The 19,589-nt window shown below is 42.3% G+C and overlaps 1 protein-coding gene across 1 annotated transcript in view; it reads left to right on the top strand.

The window, feature by feature from the left end:
- Nucleotides 1-19,589, top strand: part of ABCA13 (ATP binding cassette subfamily A member 13) — a 459,896-nt gene that overhangs the window by 52,965 nt on the left and 387,342 nt on the right. Inside the window, 3 exon segments of the mRNA XM_069462020.1 lie at nucleotides 3,401-3,534; nucleotides 14,851-15,015; nucleotides 16,421-16,617. Of these exon segments, the coding sequence (XP_069318121.1) occupies nucleotides 3,401-3,534; nucleotides 14,851-15,015; nucleotides 16,421-16,617 (496 nt within the window).

Genomic DNA, 19,589 nt, shown 5'->3' with positions numbered 1-19,589 from the left:
GAGCTAAAATGATGTTCAAGGAAATGATTTAATTAAAATTTCAATACATAAAAAGAATCAATTTTCTTTTTGCTGTTAATAAAAGATAGTACTAGAGTAAAAATTTGATAGTCAAAACTGAATTAGGCTTCCTGCTAGTATTGAAATTCTGCAGTCACTGCTAATAAAAATGATATTTCTGATTAAAACATAACTGAATTTAAAATTCTTTGACTTGATGTCTTCTTAGATTATTAGATCTACCACTGGGTCCGTGATTTTAATCTTTCCTTTCTTTAAGCTCCTATTGGGAGGAAATATTTGAAAAACCGGAAGACTAGTAAGAGGATGTAGGTTGATGTGGACTTTAAGAGCCCCTAACTGAGTAGCAGCCGGTCCACAGGGGAGGGAATGAGATTATCTAGTTGTTTTCATAACCCAGGATATTATTTCTTTAATTCTCAACTGGGCCTAAATATTTAACTTTTAATTCCCTCCTTTTCTGTTTTTTTTTTCTATCTCTGTCTCTTTCTTTAAGGGAAATACAGTGAGAAAACAGCAAAATTAGAATTCATCCACCTGTCCACCCAACTGTCCATCTGCTTGTCCTTCTGCCCACCCATCCACTCACCCATCCATTCATTCATCCATCCATCCATGTACCTACCCATTCACCCACTGACTTCCCCACCATCCATTCATTCATCCATCCATCCATGTAGCCATTCACCCACTAACCTCCCTACCATCCATTCATTCATCCATCCATCCATCTACCTAGCCATTCATCCATCCATCTATTCATTTATTCATCTCTCATTTGGTAAACACTGTGCACTTACTGTGAGCCAAACACTGCCCCAGGCAGTGGGAATAAAAAGCTGAATAAGACATAGTATTTGCTTTCAAGGAAGTCCTATCTATTAAAGGAGAGAAATGTGTCAATAAAGAAAAAACAAAGGCTACAGAGTGGGGATCTGGTATCTTCTTCAGGAAACGCTTCAAGGAGAAGTTTGGAAGGATGAATTAGAGCCCATCAAAGACGTGAGGGAGCATTTGCAGGAAGAGAGAAGAGCTCGCAAATTGTCGTTGGAGCAGTAGAATTACCTCTATGCTATGGAGGGATGCTCATGGGCAGGTGTGAGGGGTAGGCTGGAGGCAGGCGAGTCTGGGGGTGAGGAGCCCAGGATCAGGTTTTCCACTGGCTGCTGACTCTTAAGGTCTCAGCTCTCAGAGCTCTGTAATGTTGATAAGATGGTTATACACCGAGGTTTCTGCAGGCCCACAGAGATTTATCCTGCTGCGTGAAGCAACCCTACATGATACCCTCCATCATCCCAGATTCCACCTGTTGTCTGTTTCTTCCTGTTGCTTGTGACTCAGCACAGGCAGATCCCACCGAGAGGAAGAGTTTCTCTGAGTGCTCTGTAGAGAAAAGCTCTTTGGCTATTAATGTGTAACTCAATTTTCACATTGGGTTAGTTCCAGCAAGAACTACTACTTCTTACCCTGAGAACAAAACCTAGAGGTGGGTGAGAGATAAATAAAATGCTTCACTGAAGTCTTCCCAGTGACCTTTATTTTAACTAACTCATTTAAAAGTTCAAGTTTTTGTACCTCATCTGAATTACAACAACCAATTTACCTTATAATTAGAAATGTAATTACTGCTAAGAATGTAATCAAAATGAACAACTTTCTATCAACTTGCCAGTGAGTCAGAGCTAAGGAACACTATTACAAAACATACTTTTAGAGGCAACTAAAAATTGTCTTTATTTTCACAAATTCTTTTGCTTGATGAGCAGATTACAATGTGTGAAGGGGAGGAAAACTCTGTTGTTTAGCAATGAATTTCACAAACAAGTTGTCTTTGACTTTTTTAGAATGATTTTATATTTTTATACCTATTCATAAACTGAAGTTACTATTTTTTTTCTCTCCTTTCTGGAACTTCATGGATAATTCTAATACATTCTGAGAACAGTAGAGATTAATAGTTACAACTCAGTTTTGGGAACCAGATCACCTTGGTTTGAATCGTGACTTATTCTAAACATGTGACTTTGAGTGACTCTAAATCCCTCCTCTCTAAAAAAGAGATAATTATAGCACCTATCTCATAGTGTTGTTGGAGGACTGAGACCTCCCTCGGGAAATTCTTAGCTAGGGCCTGGTATCTCTCCAACATACGAGTGCTAGTTTTCATCTCAGAAACCTGTCTTTTGTCCCTATGATGCCATGTAAAGACCGTCAGACCGGAAGCGAGGTGTCTTGCTTTCCTGGGATCTTCCCCATTTTCAATACCTTCTGACTTGTGACTCTTTTTTGGTGAATGTCTTTGATTGTGCTTGTTCTACAGACCTCACTGCATTAATAAGGACCCTCTGAGATCATTCATGTGAAATGGTTGTGCAGTGTCTGGCGAGTGTAGGGGCTTAGCAAATGAGTGTTGAATCATGACCTGAGACAATCTAGTTGCCAGGTTTTCAGATGAAGGTACCCCTCAGAATTTATGTGTTTTTATGTTTGGAATTGCTAGACCATATTCCTCAGAGATTTTGTTTAACCGTGGGGGTCTTGGACTTATATTTTGGGCGTGTCACTTCTCGATAGTGTTGCTGGGTTATTTGGGTAGCTTATGCATTTTATACCTTGATTACCTGAGTTAGGGGAACCTTTTCCTATGACTTCAAATAATTTCGGGGAATATAGTTTTAAAGACTCCATAGTATTTTATGCTATGAATATAGTATAATTTATCCTTTTCCCTGACACTAGGTGCTTAGCTAGTTTTCAATATTTATTTATTTTTTGAAAATAAAAATTCAATTTTTATTTTATTTTTTAAATTTTTTTTGCTTTCTTTTAAATTCAGGATAATATGGGGGTACAAGTATTTTGGTTATGTGAAATGTGTTTGCCTCGCCTACGCCAGGGCTACAAGTGTGTCCTTCTCCATATAGAGTGCCCTGTTTCCATTAGCTCTGGGTTTACCCCCCACCCTCCATCCCCCAGCCCCTCACCCCCCATCTGACCCAATATTTAATCAGTATAAAACCAATGCAATAATATTGTATAATAATTTTTGTTCAGGTATTGGATACTTTCTTGAAATAGATTTTTAGAAATAGGATAATTAGGTTCAATGATTTGAACTTTATAAAGCTATTGAAATATGTTTTCAAATTATCCTGTATACATTTTGCGATCGTTTATGCCAGGGAGCATGTAACACCTCATTATAGTCTCCGTAGCCTCAAGTGTTAGCTTCTGTTTGTTTTACCATTTGATGCCCAAATTGTATTTGGTTTTCATTTGCTTTTCCTGTAGAGGTGAATGTAGCATTATTTTCAGAATTACGTGAGACACGTCAAAACATTCAAACAATTGACAGTATAAATCTTTTGTTGTTTCACAGAGTCAGGACCCCACCTGTCCCTGCAGAACATGGTGTGGGATCCACAGAAAGTCCAATCTGATCTCAAGTCCCAGTTTGGTTTTGGTGATCTTCACACAGAACGAATCCTGAATCACTCAGCTGAACTAAAGGAGGTACGCACGTTTGATTGCCTGTCGCACCATCGGGTCTGTCCTCGAGAGTGACTTTAGAATACACTAGCAGGGCAGGGTAGGCGGTGGTGATGGGACAGGGTAGCTGGACAGGAAAATCCCACTAAATCTGAGCTCCATAGACAGAGCAGGCCTCAGCTGCTCTAGCTTTTCTAGAAGTTTCCCTTTCCTCTTACCTTCTTGTTTTATCCCAGCACTCAAAGGCAGTTTGGAAGGACTATGACCCTTGATTGCTCTGGGAACTCGCAGTGGGAGAAGCCAGGTCAGGTGAGGGTGTGCGATTCTGGGCACTAGGCAACAGCTAGTGGGGTCCGGGCAGGAAGGTGGTGCACCAGCAGGAGCTTGTGGGGCACAAGTAGGCAAACTTCCAGGCAAAGAGACGGTTATCATTAGAAGAAGAGCACATGAGTGTCGTGGAGGCCTTCTGGGCTCACCAAAATCGAGCCTCTTCCCGAATTAGGTGAAGTAAGGGGGTAGGACTGGATGACCCCCAGGACCTCATTCACCTCTGATTTGCTGAGGTTCTGGGAGGCATCTTTTATCCACAGAATTCCCTTTTGTCACTCCAGTCTACTTCAGACACTTCTGCTTTGCATGGTGCAGGGCCAAGAACTATGCACCTGGAGCTTTGGTCCACTGATGCCCCTTTGGACCCCACCTCCAGGGTTAGAGCTTTTTGGTGTATCTCATAGATCAGGGTTGAGCTGTGAATGTTTGGAGAAGACCCACCATCTCTTACGGGGGTCTAGGCCCACACCGAGGATATGGATTTTGCTCATTTCCCTGTGAGTTCCCACTACCCACTCTTCCCTGATAGCACTCTTCTCATGTAAATGCAGCTACCGTGTGTATGCAAACTGCTGCTGTCAACTTGGTGCTCTGGGTCTGTGCTCTCTGGGTGTTAGATGGTTGGGCTGCAGCCGGATCCCACCAGCAGACTCCCGTGCTGCCTTGGCGTTTGAAAACCAGTTCTGCCAGGCAGGTTTAGGTTTGCCGCAGTAAAATCCGTTTTGTGTTTTCTTGTCTCCGTGGCACAATTTAATTAATCATCTCATAATTTTATGAACTATCTACTTCTTGTAGGACTTGAAATTGTGACCCTTGGTGTTTCTCACAGGTGCCGCTGTAGATGGGATATGAAACCCCCATTGACTGACTTTTATTCCAGTTTTCTCCATCTTTATAGCCCTTATTTTTCATTATATTAGAAAATATTTTTAGTAAAACTATACAAAACTTTTACCTTAGAATGGTAAATATTTTGAGATTAGAATTAAAAGACAAATGGTCAGGAAATATGAGTGTGTGTATCTGCAAAACTCCATGGAAATTGAATACCACATGTATGAGTCTCCTATTGCTGCTATAATAAAGTTACCCCAACATAGTGGCTCAGAACAACTCAAATTTTTTAATATACAGTTCTGGAGGTTAGAAGTCTGGAATGGGTCTTGCTGAGCTAAAATCAGTGTCTCTCCAGGGCTGTATTCCTTCTGGAGGCTCTAGGAGAGACACCGCTGTAGGGAAGGAAAAATTCCTTTCCTTCTGCCCTTCTAAGTTCAATGTCTGGGGCCCATGAATTAAACTGGTAAAAGATAGATAATTAAGAGAAAAAATAGTTTTAAGTATGTAGGTACGCATGAGAGTTCACAGAGAAAAACATAGAGATGGTTCCCGACTTAAAATGGTTCCACTTATGATGGTTTGACTTATAATTTTTCAACTTCACAATGGTGTAAAAGCTACATACTCAGTGGAAACTGTAGTGTGAGTGCCCATATAACAATTCTGTTTTTCATTTTCAGTACAGTATTCAATAAATTACATGAGAATAATCAACACTTTTTTTTTTTTTTTTATAAAATGTGCCTGTGTTGGATGATTTTGTGCTACTGTAGCCTAATGTAAATGTTCTGAGCACATCTGCAGTTGGCTAGGCTAAGTTATGATGTCTGTAGGTTAATGCACTTTTTAAAAATATTTCAGAATATTATTGGGGAACAAATGTTTTGGTAACATGAATTGCTTTTGTACAATTGGAGTCAAAGTGATAAATGTGTCCATTACCCAGATAGTGTGCATTGTACCCTTTAGGAGTGAATTTATCTACCCCTTCCTCCCCCCTCCTACATGCTTGATTTCAATTCAATTTTACTACCATATGTGCACATGAATGTTGATCAGTTAGTTTCAATTTAATAGTGAGTGCATATGGTGTTTGTTTTTCCATTCTTACAACACTTCACTTAGGAGGATGGTCTCTTGTTCCATCCAGGCTGCTACAAAAGGTATTAGTTCACCATTTTTTTATGGCTGAGTAATACTTCATATTATGCATATACCACATTTTATTAATGCACTCATGTATTGATGGGCACTTGGACAATTTCCATATCTTTGTGATTGTGAATTGTGCTGTTATAAACATTCAAATGCAAGTGTCTTTTTTATAAAATGTCTTTTTTTCCTTTGGATAAATACCCACTAGTGGGATTGCTGGATTGAATGGCAGTTCTACTTTTAGTTCTTTGAGGTATCTCCATATTGCTTTACATAGTGGTTGTACTAGTTTGCAGTCCCACCAACAGTATATAAGTGTTCCTTTCTCTCTGCATCCACGCCCACATCTGTTGCTCTGGGACTTTTCGATAAAAGCCATTCTCACTGGAGTTAGGTGATATCTCATTGTGGTTTTGATTTGGATTTTCCTGATGATTACAGATGTTGAGCATCTTTTCATATGTTTGTTAGCCATTAGTCTATCTTCTTGTGAAAGCTTCTGTTCATGTCTTTTGCTTACTTTTTAATGGGGTTGTTTGATGTTGATTTGCTCAAGTTCTTTGTAGATACTGGTTATCAGCCCTTTACTTGATGTATAGCATGCAAATATTTTCTCCCATTCTGGAGGTTGTCTGTTCACTCTAGTGATTGTTTCCTTTGCTGTACAGAAGCTTTTTAATTTAATCAGGTCCCATTTATTTATTTTTGTTGTTGCTATGATTGCCTTTGAGGTCTTGTTCATAAATTTTTTGCCTATGCTGATATCTATAAGAGTTTTTCCAACCTCTTTTTCCAGAATTCTTATAGTTTCACGCCTTAGGTTTAAGTCTGTTGTCCACTGGGAATTAATTTTTGTAAGTGGTGAGAGGTGCAAATCCTGTTTCAGTATTCTACATGTGGCTATCCAATTTTCCCAGCACCATTTCTTGAATAGGGATTCTTTTCCTCAGTGTATGTTTTTGTCTGCTTTGTCAAAGATCAGATGGCAATATGAGGATGGTTTTATATCTGGGTTCTCTGTTCTGTTCCATTGGTCTATGTCTCTGTTCTTGTGCCAGTACCATGCTGTTTTGGTTACTAGAACCTTGTAGTATAGCTTGAAGCCTGGTAAGGAGATGCTTTCCAATTTGTTCTTTTTGCTTTAGGTTGTTTTGGCTATTTGGGGTCTTTTCTGGTTCCATAAAAAGTGTAAAATTATTTTTTCTAGATCTGCAAAATATGATGTTGGTATTTTAATGGGGATTGCATTGAATCTGTACATCACTTTGGGTAGTATAGACATTTTAACAATGTTGATTCTGCCAAGCCATTAGAATGATATGTTTTTCCATTTGTTTACATCCTCTGTGATTTCTTTCTTCAGAGTTTCACAGTTTTTCCTTCCTATAGTGGTCTTTCACCTCCTTGGTTAAATTTATTCCTAGGTATTTTATTTTGTTTTTTACTATTGTGAAAGTTATTTAGTTTTTGACTCGATTCTCAGCTTGACTGTTGGCATATATGAATGCTATTGATTTGTGTACATTGATTTTGTAACCTGAGACCTTGCTGAATTTATTTATTAATTCTAGTAGTCTTTTGGCAGAATCTTTGGAGTTTTCTAGATATAAGATCATATTGTCAGCAAAGAGTAATATTTTGACCTCTTCATTCCCCATTTGGATACCCTTGATTTCCTTCTCTTGCCTGATTGCTCTTGCAAGGATTTCCAGCACTATGTTGAATAAAGCGGTGATGGAGAGCAACCTTGTTTAGTACCAGTTCTAAGTGGGAATGCTTCCCATTTTTCTCTATTCAGTATGATGTTGGCTGTGGGTTTGTCGTATATGGCTTTTATAATATTAAGGTATGTTCTATCTATGCCTATTTGGTTAAGAGTTCTTATCATAAAAGGGTGTTGAATTTTGTCAAATGCTTTTTCTGCATCTAATGAGAGGATCATATGGTCTTTGTTTTTGCTTCAATTTATGTGGCGAATCACATTTATAGATTTGTATATGTTGAACCATCCTTGAATCTCTGGGATGAAGCCCCCCTGGTCATGGTGGATTATTTTTTTAACGTGCAGCTGAACTCATTTTGCTAGGATTTTATTGAGAATTTTTGCATCTATATTCATAAAGGATATTGGTCTGTAGTTTTCTTTCTTTGTTGTGTACTTTCCTGGCTTTGGTATCCAGGTGATACTGGCTTCCTAGAACAAGTTGGGAAGGAGTCCTTCCTTCTCTATGTTATGAAATAATTTCTGCAGTATAGGTACTAGTTATTCTTTGTAAGTCTGGTAAAGTCTGGCTGTGAAACCATTTGGTCCAGGACATTTTGTTGTTGTTGTTGTTGGGAGATTTTTTATTGCTGCTTCAATTTCGTTACTTGATATTGGTCTGTTCAGGAGTTCTATTTCTTCATGATTGAGTCTAGGGAGGTTGTGTGTTTCCAAGAACTTGTCCATTTCCTCAACATTTTCAAGTTTACATGCATAGAGATTTTTTTTTTTTTTTTTTTTTGAGACAGAGTCTCACTCTGTTGCCCGGGCTAGAGTGAGTGCCGTGGTGTCAGTCTAGCTCACAGCAACCTCAAACTCCTGGGCTTAAGCGATCCTACTGCCTCAGCCTCCCGAGTAGCTGGGACTACAGGCATGCGCCACCATGCCCAGCTAATTTTTTGTATATATATATATATATATATATATATATATATATATTTTAGTTGTCCATATAATTTCTTTCTAATTTTAGTAGAGACGGGGTCTCACTCTTGGTCAGGCTGGTCTCGAACTCCTGACCTCGAGCGATCCACCCGCCTCGGCCTCCCAGAGTGCTAGGATTACAGGCGTGAGCCACCGCGCCCGGCCAAGATTTTTATATTAATAGTATTCAGAGATGATATTTTGTATTTCCATGGTATCAGCTGTAATATCTCCTTTTTCATTTCTGATTCAGCTTATTAGGATCCTTTCTTTTCTGTTTATGGTTAATCTAGTGAAAGGCCTGTTGGTTTTGTTTATCTTTTCAGAGAACCAACTTTATGTTTCATTAATCTTCTGTATAATTCTTTTTTTTATCTATTTCATTTAGTTCTACTCTGACCCTAGTTATTTCTTTTCCTCTGCTGGGTTTACGATTGGTGTATTCTTCATTTTCCAATTCCATGAGACAATTCATTAGATTGTTGATTTGTGATCTGTCTATCTTTTGGATGTTGGCATTTCAGGCTATAAATTTTCCTCTTTTGACTGCTTTTGCTGAATCCCACAGATTTTGATAACTTTTGTCCCCTTTGTCATTTAGTTCAAAGAATCTTTTGATTTCCATCTTAATTTCCTCCTTGATGCAATAATCAGTGAGCAGTAGGTTGTTTGATTTCCATGACTTTGTGTAGAGTTGAGTGTTTCTGTTGGAATTGTTTTCTAATTTTATTCCACTGTGGTCTGATAGGATACATGATATGATTTCTATTTTTAAACATTTGTTGAGATGTATTTTGTGGCCTAGCATGTGATCAGTCTTACAGAATGTTCTGTGAGCTGAGGAGAACATATATTCAGTAGTTTTTGAGTAGAATGTTTTGTAAACATCTGTTAGGCCCATTTGTTCTAGAGTTCTGATTAAGTCCATCATTTCTTTGCTTAATTTCTACTTGGAGTATCTGTCTCGTTCTGTCAGTAGGGTGCAGAAGTCTCTGGGTATTATGATGCTGTTGTTTATCCTTTTGTTTAGATCAAGTAGAGTTTGCTTTATGAATCTCAGCACACCTGTGTTAGGTGCATAGATATTTAGAATTGTTAAGTCTTCTTGTTGAATTGTTCCCTTCACCATTATATAATGACTATCTTTGTCTTTATTTACTTTTGTTGACTTGAAGTCTATGTTATCTGATATGAAAATGGCTACATCATTTTGGTTTCCTTTGATGTGGACTATTGTTTTCCATCCCTTCACCTTGAGTCTGAATGAATCCTTGTGAGTTAGATGTGTTTCCTGGAGACAGCGGACACTTGGCTTATATTTTTTATCCATTTAGGCAGTGTATGTCTCTTGAGTAGAGAATTCAAGCCATTTACATTTATTGAAAGAATTGGTAGGTGGGATGGATTTCTTTTCATCCCATTGGGTAGAACTTTGTTGCTTTGTTTTACCTCTTGAGCCATTGTAATATCCAGGCTCTGATCTTTATAGCCTTTGGGTAATTTTACACTAGTGGGTGTCTATTGTTCTGATCCATATATAATGTAGTTCTGAGTACTTCCTGCAGGGCAGGTCTCGTCTTGACAAATTCCCTCAGTGTTTGGTTGTCTGAGAAAGTCTTTATTTCTCTCTCACATAAGAAACTTAGTTTCGCAGTATATAAAATTCTGGGCTGGGATTATTCCATTAAAGAGGACTGGAATGGGGCCCCAATCCCCTCTGGCTTGTAAGGCCTCAGTTGAGAAGTCTGCAGTTAGTCTGACGGGTTTTTCTTTGTGAGTTACCTGCTGCTTTCACCTAGGGCTTGTACGGGATCCTCTTTCATGGTTACTTTGGCCAGTCTGATGGCTGTGTTTCATGGTGATTGCCTCTTCACAATGAATCTCCCAGAGGTCCTTTCAGCTTTTTATACCTGGATATCTAGGTTTTTAGCAAGGCCAGGGAAATTTTCTTCAAATAGGTTTTTCAACCCTTGTGTATTTCCTTCTTAACCCTCAGGGAAGCCTATGATTCTCATGTTAGGCTTCTTTACATAATCCCATATTTGTTGTAAGTTTTGTTTGTTCTTCTTATTTCTTAGTTCTTTCTCTTTGACTGATTTGATTAACTCAAAGACCTTGTCTTCAAGCTCTTAGATTCTTTCTTCTGCCTTATCTAGCCTATTCTTAAGGCTTTCCACTATATTTTGTATTTCCTTGAATGAATTTTTTATTTTCAGGTGTTCTGTCTGAATTTTTTTAATTCAATTTCCTTAGTAAAGTTTTCATTCATCTTCTGCAATATATTCGTGGTTTCTTGTGTTGGATTTCTATTTTCTCTTGTATTTCCCTGAGGTTCCTTACAAACCATATTTGAAATTCTTCATCTGTCATTTCAACCTTTTTGTTTTGGTTGGTATCCACTGGTAAGGAGTTATTGTTTTCTTTTAGGGGTGTCCTTTTGCCCTGATTTTTCATGTTTCTGGTGTTCTTTTGCTGATTCCTTCTCATCTGGACACTCATTTCAAACCTGGGCTGGTAGGCCTGGCTTTCAGGTCTGTCTCCATGTTCTGGAAGATCAATCCCTAAGCATGCCAGGGAGAGGAGTGCTGGTCCTGAGTTGCCTGTGGGGTATTCTAGCAGGTTAGCTGTACCTCTTGGGTTACCTCTGACCTGCTGTCTTCACCTCTTCCCAACAGTGTGTAGTGAGTTAGGTCCCCCAGTTTAACCTTGGTGATGGTGGGTGGTACTTGTGAGTTTGAATCAGCCACTCCCTTTTGCTTGAGTTGGAAGGTGCTACGTTTACCTATGGGGTTGTTCCCTCATCATTGATTGATGTTTGCATGGAAGAGCCAGCTGCTGAGATGGTCTCTGTGCCTATGTAAGCTGTGTTCCCCCAGTTGGGGCATATGAATACCCCAAGCTTTAGAAGGGACCGTGTAGCTCACAGGGGTTTACTTGATCTCTACTCCCCCTGAGGTTGGGGGAGGAGCAAGACAAATTGTGGCTGGATTGTGAGAGCTGGAGTGGCTTGGCAAGGCCCCAAAACGACTCAGAGGTTGCTTATCCAGCCACTAGGGGTAACCATTGGTATGAATTTCAGGGCAGTCCCTCCTAGCTGGGAGGGCTGTTCCTCAGGGAGGAGCCTAATGTCTTGTGAACTAAGGCTTCAGGTCAGGCTCTTTCTGCCCTTGTCCACTAGCGCAGTTTCTCTGTGGGGTGGGGTGGAAGCCCTCCCTATTCACTCCCTGTAACTCCACAGCACTCTCCCATCAGATCAATTAGTGTGATCTGATCTTACCACTGGAGACCAGCTCTTGAACTACCCCTCAGTCCGTGTGTCTGACCCACTAGTGTGCATCTCTGTGAGACGCTGGCAGGTGGGGGGATCCTCAATTGTGCACATCTGTTCTACCATAAGGCCCCAAGGGGAGAGAGGTAGGCCTATGTGTCCACAGGGGCCTCTTCCAGGGGTACATTTCCCCCTGGAACAAATGGCCACTCACGCATTCGTGGCTCAGGCTGCACTCCCTATTGTAATGAGCCAGGGGAGGGGCCTCTGCTCCCATTCAGCTGAGGAATTTGGTTATCATGAAAACCAGGGCTATGCTAATTCACTCTGAGTGCTGCACCCCTATCCAATATGGAGGTTCTCTAGCAGGGGTGGGGGATGAGTGTACTCACAGATCCCCATTCCTCAGTGCCCCTCCATACTCTCCCATTGGGTATGTCCACGAGGGCTTCCTCACCACTCAAATCTGGAACTGACACCTCTCCCCTGTGTCTCCCTGAACTGCTCTCATTTCTGGGGCAGGCACAGTTCTGGCCCACCTGTCTAAGCCGTCAGCACGCCATCCTGTGAAATGCCTGCAAGCTTGCAAATTGCAGTGGCCCCACTTTCAGTGGTGGGCTCAGTGGGAACATGCAGCCGCCATGGAGACGCAGCCATTCGTGTGCTACTTGGTTCAGAGTATTCTTGTGGTTGCAATGTCGGGGATGGGAAGCAGGGCTACCAGCTGGCCTGAGAGCTAAAATTACACTCTCTAATGCCATTACTGGGGAGGAGTGCAGAAGAGAAAGTGTTTAGGTGTGAGAAAGCTGGTACTCTGATCTCTTGCAGCCCTCTCTTGAGTGTCCCTTTTGAACATTTGTAAGCCTGTGGGTTGCTGGTTCACTCCACTATTCCTATTTAGCTGCTGTGCCTGGGCTCGTAGAGGGTGGAAACACCTCTGAACTGTTTTGTGCCCTGATGCTCACTGAAGGTACCTATGTGGGGGAGGGAAGCCTCCCTTAGCTTTTCACTCAGCTCCCAGCCTCTCTGGGTTTGGATTATGCCACTGTGTTCTATTCTCTGTCTTCTTCTTTCTCAGCTTTGCAGTTTTTCTTGGTTGGGACCCCAGACATCTCTGTTGTGTCTCCCTGTGATCCACACCTGAGCTGCAACTGCCCTCGGCTTTCCTCAGACCAGTATTCTACCTTCCAGCAGGGATGATCCAAAAAGCCATGTCTCTATCAGCCTCCTTGGCTCTGTCTCATAAGTGCACTTTTGACTTATGCATTTTTGAGTTTCAGTGGGCTTATCAGGGCGTAACCCCACTGTAGGTCACGGAGTCCCTGTGTTTCAAGGTGGCAGTCAGATGACTGAGGCATGTACACTCTATTAGGCTATACAAAGGAAAATGGGTTTTGCGTTTCTGGGCATCGAGGCAAGTTTCGTAGGGTGAGGGAGGAGGAGACTTGCAGTGAATAGGGCTGTTTTATTATGCAGATGAAAGTGTCTCAGGTGATCAGCCTTATTTGGAGGAGTAGCTCTCTTCCTGGTAGAAGACATCTTTACAAATGAAAATTTCCTTTATAAATGCAAATTTCCTTTACAAAAGGGACATTTATACTTTATTTTTAGGAAGTTAGGGAGAAGTAAGGAGCTTTTCCTGCATCTGCAGGTTCTAAGTTTGAGCCTTTAGCTTGAAATAATTCATATGCCAAAGCGACATATTTTGTGGTAGCATATCTGGTACCCTTCACTTGTTCCTCGCCTTTTCCAGCTTCTAGAGTTGCCCACATCGCTTGGCTGTCGGCTCCTTCCTCGTCTCCAAAGCCAGTCATGGCAGCTCGAGTCCCGCTCACATCCCATCACTCTGGCACTGACATTTTGCCTCCTACCTCCACTAATAAGCACCTGTGTGATTACATTGGGTGCCCTAGATAATCCCGGATGATCTCCCATCTCAGAGTCGGCTGATTAGGAGTCTCAATTCCATCTGTGACCTGAAATCTTACCTGCGGTGCAGCATGACATAGTCACAGGTTCCGGGGATCAGGAAGTGGGCTTCTCGGGTGGCCTTTGCCCTGCTTCTCTCTCCTTGTTAAGCCCTTTACTTTTGGGGTCAGCCTGTTCCTAGGCCCCTCCTGGATCCTGCTGAGGCCTCACCACATGCTGCCTCTGGACGAGAGTGGTCCTTCTTGCTCCCTTTCTCTGCTCCCCAAATCAGAGGCGTCTAATGTCACATGCTCTGTGGAGCCCCCATGACCTCACTGCAGCCTCACTTCCATGAGAGGGCGAGTCCCAGGGAACCTGGCGGCTCCATGTCTTTCTCTCGGAGACCGTGAGACTGGGCCTTATCTCTCTAACATGATACATGGTATCGTTGTCTAATTTTTTTTTTTAATTAAAGGAAAAAAATCATAACAGAAACACGAGGGACCCTGTGGTTTTCAACATATGAATTTTGAGGGGGACACAAACACTCAGACCACAGCAGCCATCAGTCGAATCTCTGAAAGATGACACCACAATTATTTTAAAATGATGTAATAGGGGAATGTTCTAACGCAAACATCAGCGTTTAAACAGCAGTGTTAGAGAAACTGCAGTTAAATTCATATACAAAGTAAAGGAAATTTGGTTTAAAAATATTAAACAGTTTCTGACCCAGGATCCCCATTCGAATCTTTCTCATTTTATTCACTTTTGTTAGTTAGGAAAGAGAAGGTTCTTGGCAAAAGAGCTTTGTTAGTCCTAAGTGTCAATGACACTGGGCTGGTCCATGTTGATTTTGGCCCAAGAATGAAGATGAACAGTGTTTGATATCAGCTCCACGCTTTGGTCTGGAGAAGCAGCTGCACCCATTGCTTGTGGGTAATTCTCAAAAACATAATCAAGTTTCTTCACCACAAAAATATCCCCTTAAAATAAATCACGTAAACATTACAAGTGACACTTTATCACCTGTTACTTCTTCAATCAAGCAACTGTAAGAGCTCTTACTTAGGCAAGATTGTGGTATTATTTTTAGACGAGAAACGTTCTAGGAAAAAAGGCTTAACCTACAAAGATTTTCTCATCCTGTTGCCAGTTTCCCACAGACAGCTCATTAGGGAGGATGGTGTGCTCAGTCTTGTCCAGCACATTGGAGGATGACGCTGAGAGAGAGGGCCACCGTGGAGACTGTCACCCCAACTGGTCAGAAGCCAAAAACTATCTCGTCCATGCGGTCAGCTGGCCGCGAGTCTGCAAACAGGCGCTGTGCCACATGCAAATGCTCTGTCCAAAGGCATGCCAGCTTGCAGTGTGCCCAAGCCCACCCCCTTCCCCACATTGTTCACTGCCTGATTTTATGTCCTTCCCAGGGAAAGGCCTTGGATGCCCACATCCTGGCCATTGTGTGCGCCTTCTCCATGTGTATCCACTGGCTGCAGCTCAACACAAGTGTCACCAAACTGTCCGTCCTAGGCTTAGCTGGCAACTAAGAAGTTCCGAGGCCCATGCTCTGTTACTGGTGTGTCAGGTCCCCCCTGGGCTGCTCTGATGGGCTCTGGACATCTGCGAGCAAGTGCTCCCTGCAGCACTCTGAGTGCTGGCTTCCTTGTCCCCTCACCCTGGTTTTGACCAGAAGCACAAGGACAGTGACTGTGATGTAAAGGGAAAGGACGAGAAGGGAGGCTGCAGTCTGTTTTCACAGCGGTGCTGGCAGGGCAGAGGCCCCCAGAGATCTGGCTGCTCCTGACCTCGGAAGCCGGTGGGGGCCCTGCCCGTCCCTAGCTCTGCTCTGTGCTCCCTGGGGAGGGTTTGGAGACGGTGAAGCAGAGTCTCCCTGGCGGTTGCTTCTTATTTCCTTTATCGAGCACCGCAATGTCCATCTCACATGTTTACTGAGAAACTCTTTAACTTCCCCCCTAACATGTGTCACTGATAAAGGTCAAAATCTCAAATAGTGGATAAAACATCATTAAAAATGTATAGGTGGATTGTCCACTTGCTGGCACTACAGTCCTCAGCACTAAAAGGACAGGAAACGATGTTGAAATGACCAACACCGAAATGTCCCGGTGCACACCTTGCTTTGAGCACTGTCTGGGGAATGTAGACTCAGAGTTAACTGAGGCCTGGTGAGCACAACTAGATGTCCATCACGCACTGCCCGACGCTGTCTGACTCGGGCTTGACTGATCTGTTTTGGTGTAATGATGATAAACCATAATATTAATTGCCCTTAGTGTCATCGCCCCCAAGTCCCTGTCATTAAATGGCAGTTAGCACCTATGTATTAATTATGGGATATATTTTAAAATATATGAATATATTTATGTAGTCCTAAACATGTTAGTTTAGTTTCAAAATTATATTTCATTTGTTTAGAGAATTACGCTATTGCCTTCTCTCTCTCTCTTTTTTTTCTCTTTAAGGGAAGAAAAGAAAGAAATAGGGTACCAAATAAAAAGTTCTATGTATCCATTGTTGCAATTTTTAATCTTTAATCCCTGAGTGAAAATTAAATCATAATGCAATTGTTAACAGACATTTCAATTTGCCCACAAAATCAAAATTGGCTTTCATCTAGAATAATCTGTTAATATTTCTTAACTAAGTACTATTATTTCTAATTTGCTGTTATTAACAATAGTATTATTTTTCTAAATTCATAGGTGTTTAATCAGTGGCAACAGGGTAGCCTGTTTCAGAAGATACTCATGGGCATGGTCCGCAGTCTGGAGGCTCTCAGGGGTCGGCTCGAAGAGGGCAAGCCGTGGAAGGTGGTGGAAGCTTTGCACACTGGGCTGCTCCTCCTGAATGACAGCTTGGCAGCAGATGGCCCGAGAGACAACCTTACATCTCCAAAGATGTAAGGCACATTTCCCTGTTCTGTTATCAATTAGGTAGATAACACTGAATTTTGAATAGTGCACGATGATACCGTTAGAAACAAATTCTGTAAAACTATAGCTAGACAATGAATCCCTACTTAACAAATGGGAAATTCAAGGTTTTCATTGTGGACCAGGACAGAACACACTGCATCAGTCAGGATGCCCGCGCGGATGTTGCAAATCATCTAATGAAGGAGCAATATTTGAGAAGGTGTCAGCTTTCTGGATTTTAGATTTTCTGTCTTTGGCATTTGTTTAAAAATGAACAAATACCTTTTAGAGATATTTTCATGTAAGGAACTACCTGTTTCATACTTAAAGATTTTGCATAGTTGAAGTGTTTACATAAGGTCCAAAAATATTTTAGAAGCAGGAAAAGGTGGAACTTGTGGTTTCTTCATTTTTAAGATAACCAAAATTTATTTACCAAAACAGTCAAGACTGAATCTTTCTTCTGAGTATGTGTGGCAATTTGTAGTAACTTGAATCTTATTCTCCTCCTGAAGTTAAGGCTCGCCTTCGAAGAGAACAATATGATTTCTCAAAATTATCTCAAAAGGTTCATTTGAAACCGGGGTCACACAAACTCTTGCTCTTTGTGCACCATCAAGAGGGAATTGTGATGTCAGAACTGTGTGGGGCCACATTGTGTTCTTGTGATTACATAACAAATAGCAACTCTAAGCATTTCCCTCTCTTTCACATTTTCCGAAACCCACTTGGGAAATAGGATCTTGCTTGAGAAGGTTCTAGTTCTTAACTTTTGCTTAAGAGATGCCTGGGTGCATGAATTGTTTGTGCCCAGGCTGCTGGGCTGTGAAAGTGACAGGGGGATGGACACAGGGAGCCGGCAGGGACGCCTTGCAAACAGTGACCTAAGGCTCAGGGCAGGGACAAAGCGTTCTCTCATAAATGAGCTTCAAATGCAGGACATTGCATTGGGGCTACTGATAACTTTCCTGCTGGTCTTTAATTTAATGCCCATTAATCGAGATACCACAGTAAGTGACCTTAACTATCCCACAAACCTCAAATACCCTGTCTGCTCTCTGCCAGACTAGGGGAGTGACATCCCAGAAGTTCTACCTCTTAGCTAGCGCAGGGATTGGGGAAGGTGAAGACCATACCACATTCTAGGTACCAACCATGGGCAGTGCGAGTCTCCTGCCCCCCATATGTAATTTCTGCGTACTCTCAGGGTCAGGAAGATGAGGGCCCAAACACTGGCTTTGGCATCTACCTGCAGTGTGCCCTGGGCGAGCAATTGGCCTTTGGAGCCTCCCATGTCTGTTTGGACACCACTTTTGTCAAAGGTGATGCAAAACTGCTACCTCATGACTGCCCTGATGACAAGCAAATCTGTTACCTGTGCAGCTCTGGCCCTGCTGTTGGTCCCCCTGGGCCTTGGCCTCTTGGTTTGGTAATAGCATCACTAGATGGTCCCTAAGCCCTTTCTAGTCTTCAGCCCCTTGCTCTGCTGGAGACTGGACACAGGACCGCCCAAGGGCCCTGTGTCTTCACCATCTGTAAAGAGGAATCTGCCCACCTTGTTAGATTGCTAAGGACTGATGGAGACCCCTGTGATGAGAATGCTTCACAATGAGTGGGTGCCCTTCAACACTGGCCCCTTCCCATCCCCTGCCACCAACACCTGCTTATCTCTCCTTCTAAACTCACCCTCTACCCCTCCATCCCTCTTACAGAGTCACTGATTTTCCTACACAGACATCAGATGTCCCTTCAAGCATACCTTCCAGATTTTGTGGTCCCTTTTGTTAATGCTACTATTATATTTTCAACGTAATTTTTTTCTTTTGCTTTTGTCTGGAGTCCTGAGTCCCATCGCAGCGTGTGTGTGGGGGGGGCGTGGGTGGTGTTTAAAATTCCAATTTTTCTCTTCTCTGTGCTATGTAGTTTCTTATCTGCCATACCTATGGCTCCCAACTCTCTGATTGTCTCTGGAGTATTGCTGAATTCTTTCTTCTCCACCTTAATATGTGCTGTTGTTGTTTTTGTTAGACTTATTGATATCTCTATTACTTTCTTTTCAAAGTTTTATCCTTGTTTCTCCAATTCAGTTTAAACGCTGTCGTGAAGTCAGGCAGCTCCTTGCCCTTCAGCCGTCTTCACATCTTTATGAGATTCACACTCACCCTTAGCCCGAATCCATATGTCTTTTATCATAAATTTATCATAAGCTTTGGTCCAGGAACCACATCCTTGCTTTTTTACTCTTTCTCCATCGCCAATTGTCCAAGTCTTTCAACCCAGAGGAATTGAAATATCACCAGACCCTCAGTTTCCCGCTGAGACCTTTGTGTCATTACAGACCGTCTTTCCTTGTCAGGGTTTTGTCTGTTCCTGCCCAAGTCCCTTCAGTTGGGGGGCTGAGGCCTGGGAGCCCCCATGCACGTGCCAGCGGAGAGCACAGATCCCAGTGAGGCAAGGACTCGTGGGGTGCCGCTGGAGCCTCCAGCAGGGACTAACCCTTCAAGCCCGCATGCTGCTGCCAGGCGCCTGTTCACAGATATGAGGGGCATAGTTCCCTGTGCCTGGCCATGCATGTCCTTGCTTTTCAAAGCTTGAAGAGGCTTGGCAGCCCAGATCCAGGTTCCAAGACACACAGTATATCTTTTCTTCCTTGGGGAGAATAAAATAAAGTACAGCCATCTCCTTCCCACTTTCTAGTTTTTTCTAGAGCCATTCTGCGTCTTCCTCAGTGTAGCCCAGGGAGTCAGAGGAATGAGTAACCTAACCCCACTTCATCCTGCAGAGAGAGGCCAAGTTTAAGAAGCCGCACCTCTGGTTTGAGGCCAGAGAGAGGTGGCATGAGCCTGGTCAGTGGCCAGAGAGCCCAAGCATGCAGCTGTGGTGGAGTCGCCGCTCTGCCTTGCAGGGGACGATATGGAGATGGGTACGTCCTCCTGCCAGTTGCTTGCAGAGAAAC

The sequence above is a fragment of the Eulemur rufifrons genome, chromosome 29 (genome assembly GCF_041146395.1).
Source record: "Eulemur rufifrons isolate Redbay chromosome 29, OSU_ERuf_1, whole genome shotgun sequence".
Taxonomy (NCBI): domain Eukaryota; kingdom Metazoa; phylum Chordata; class Mammalia; order Primates; family Lemuridae; genus Eulemur; species Eulemur rufifrons.
This window is presented reverse-complemented; position numbering and strand designations above follow the sequence as displayed.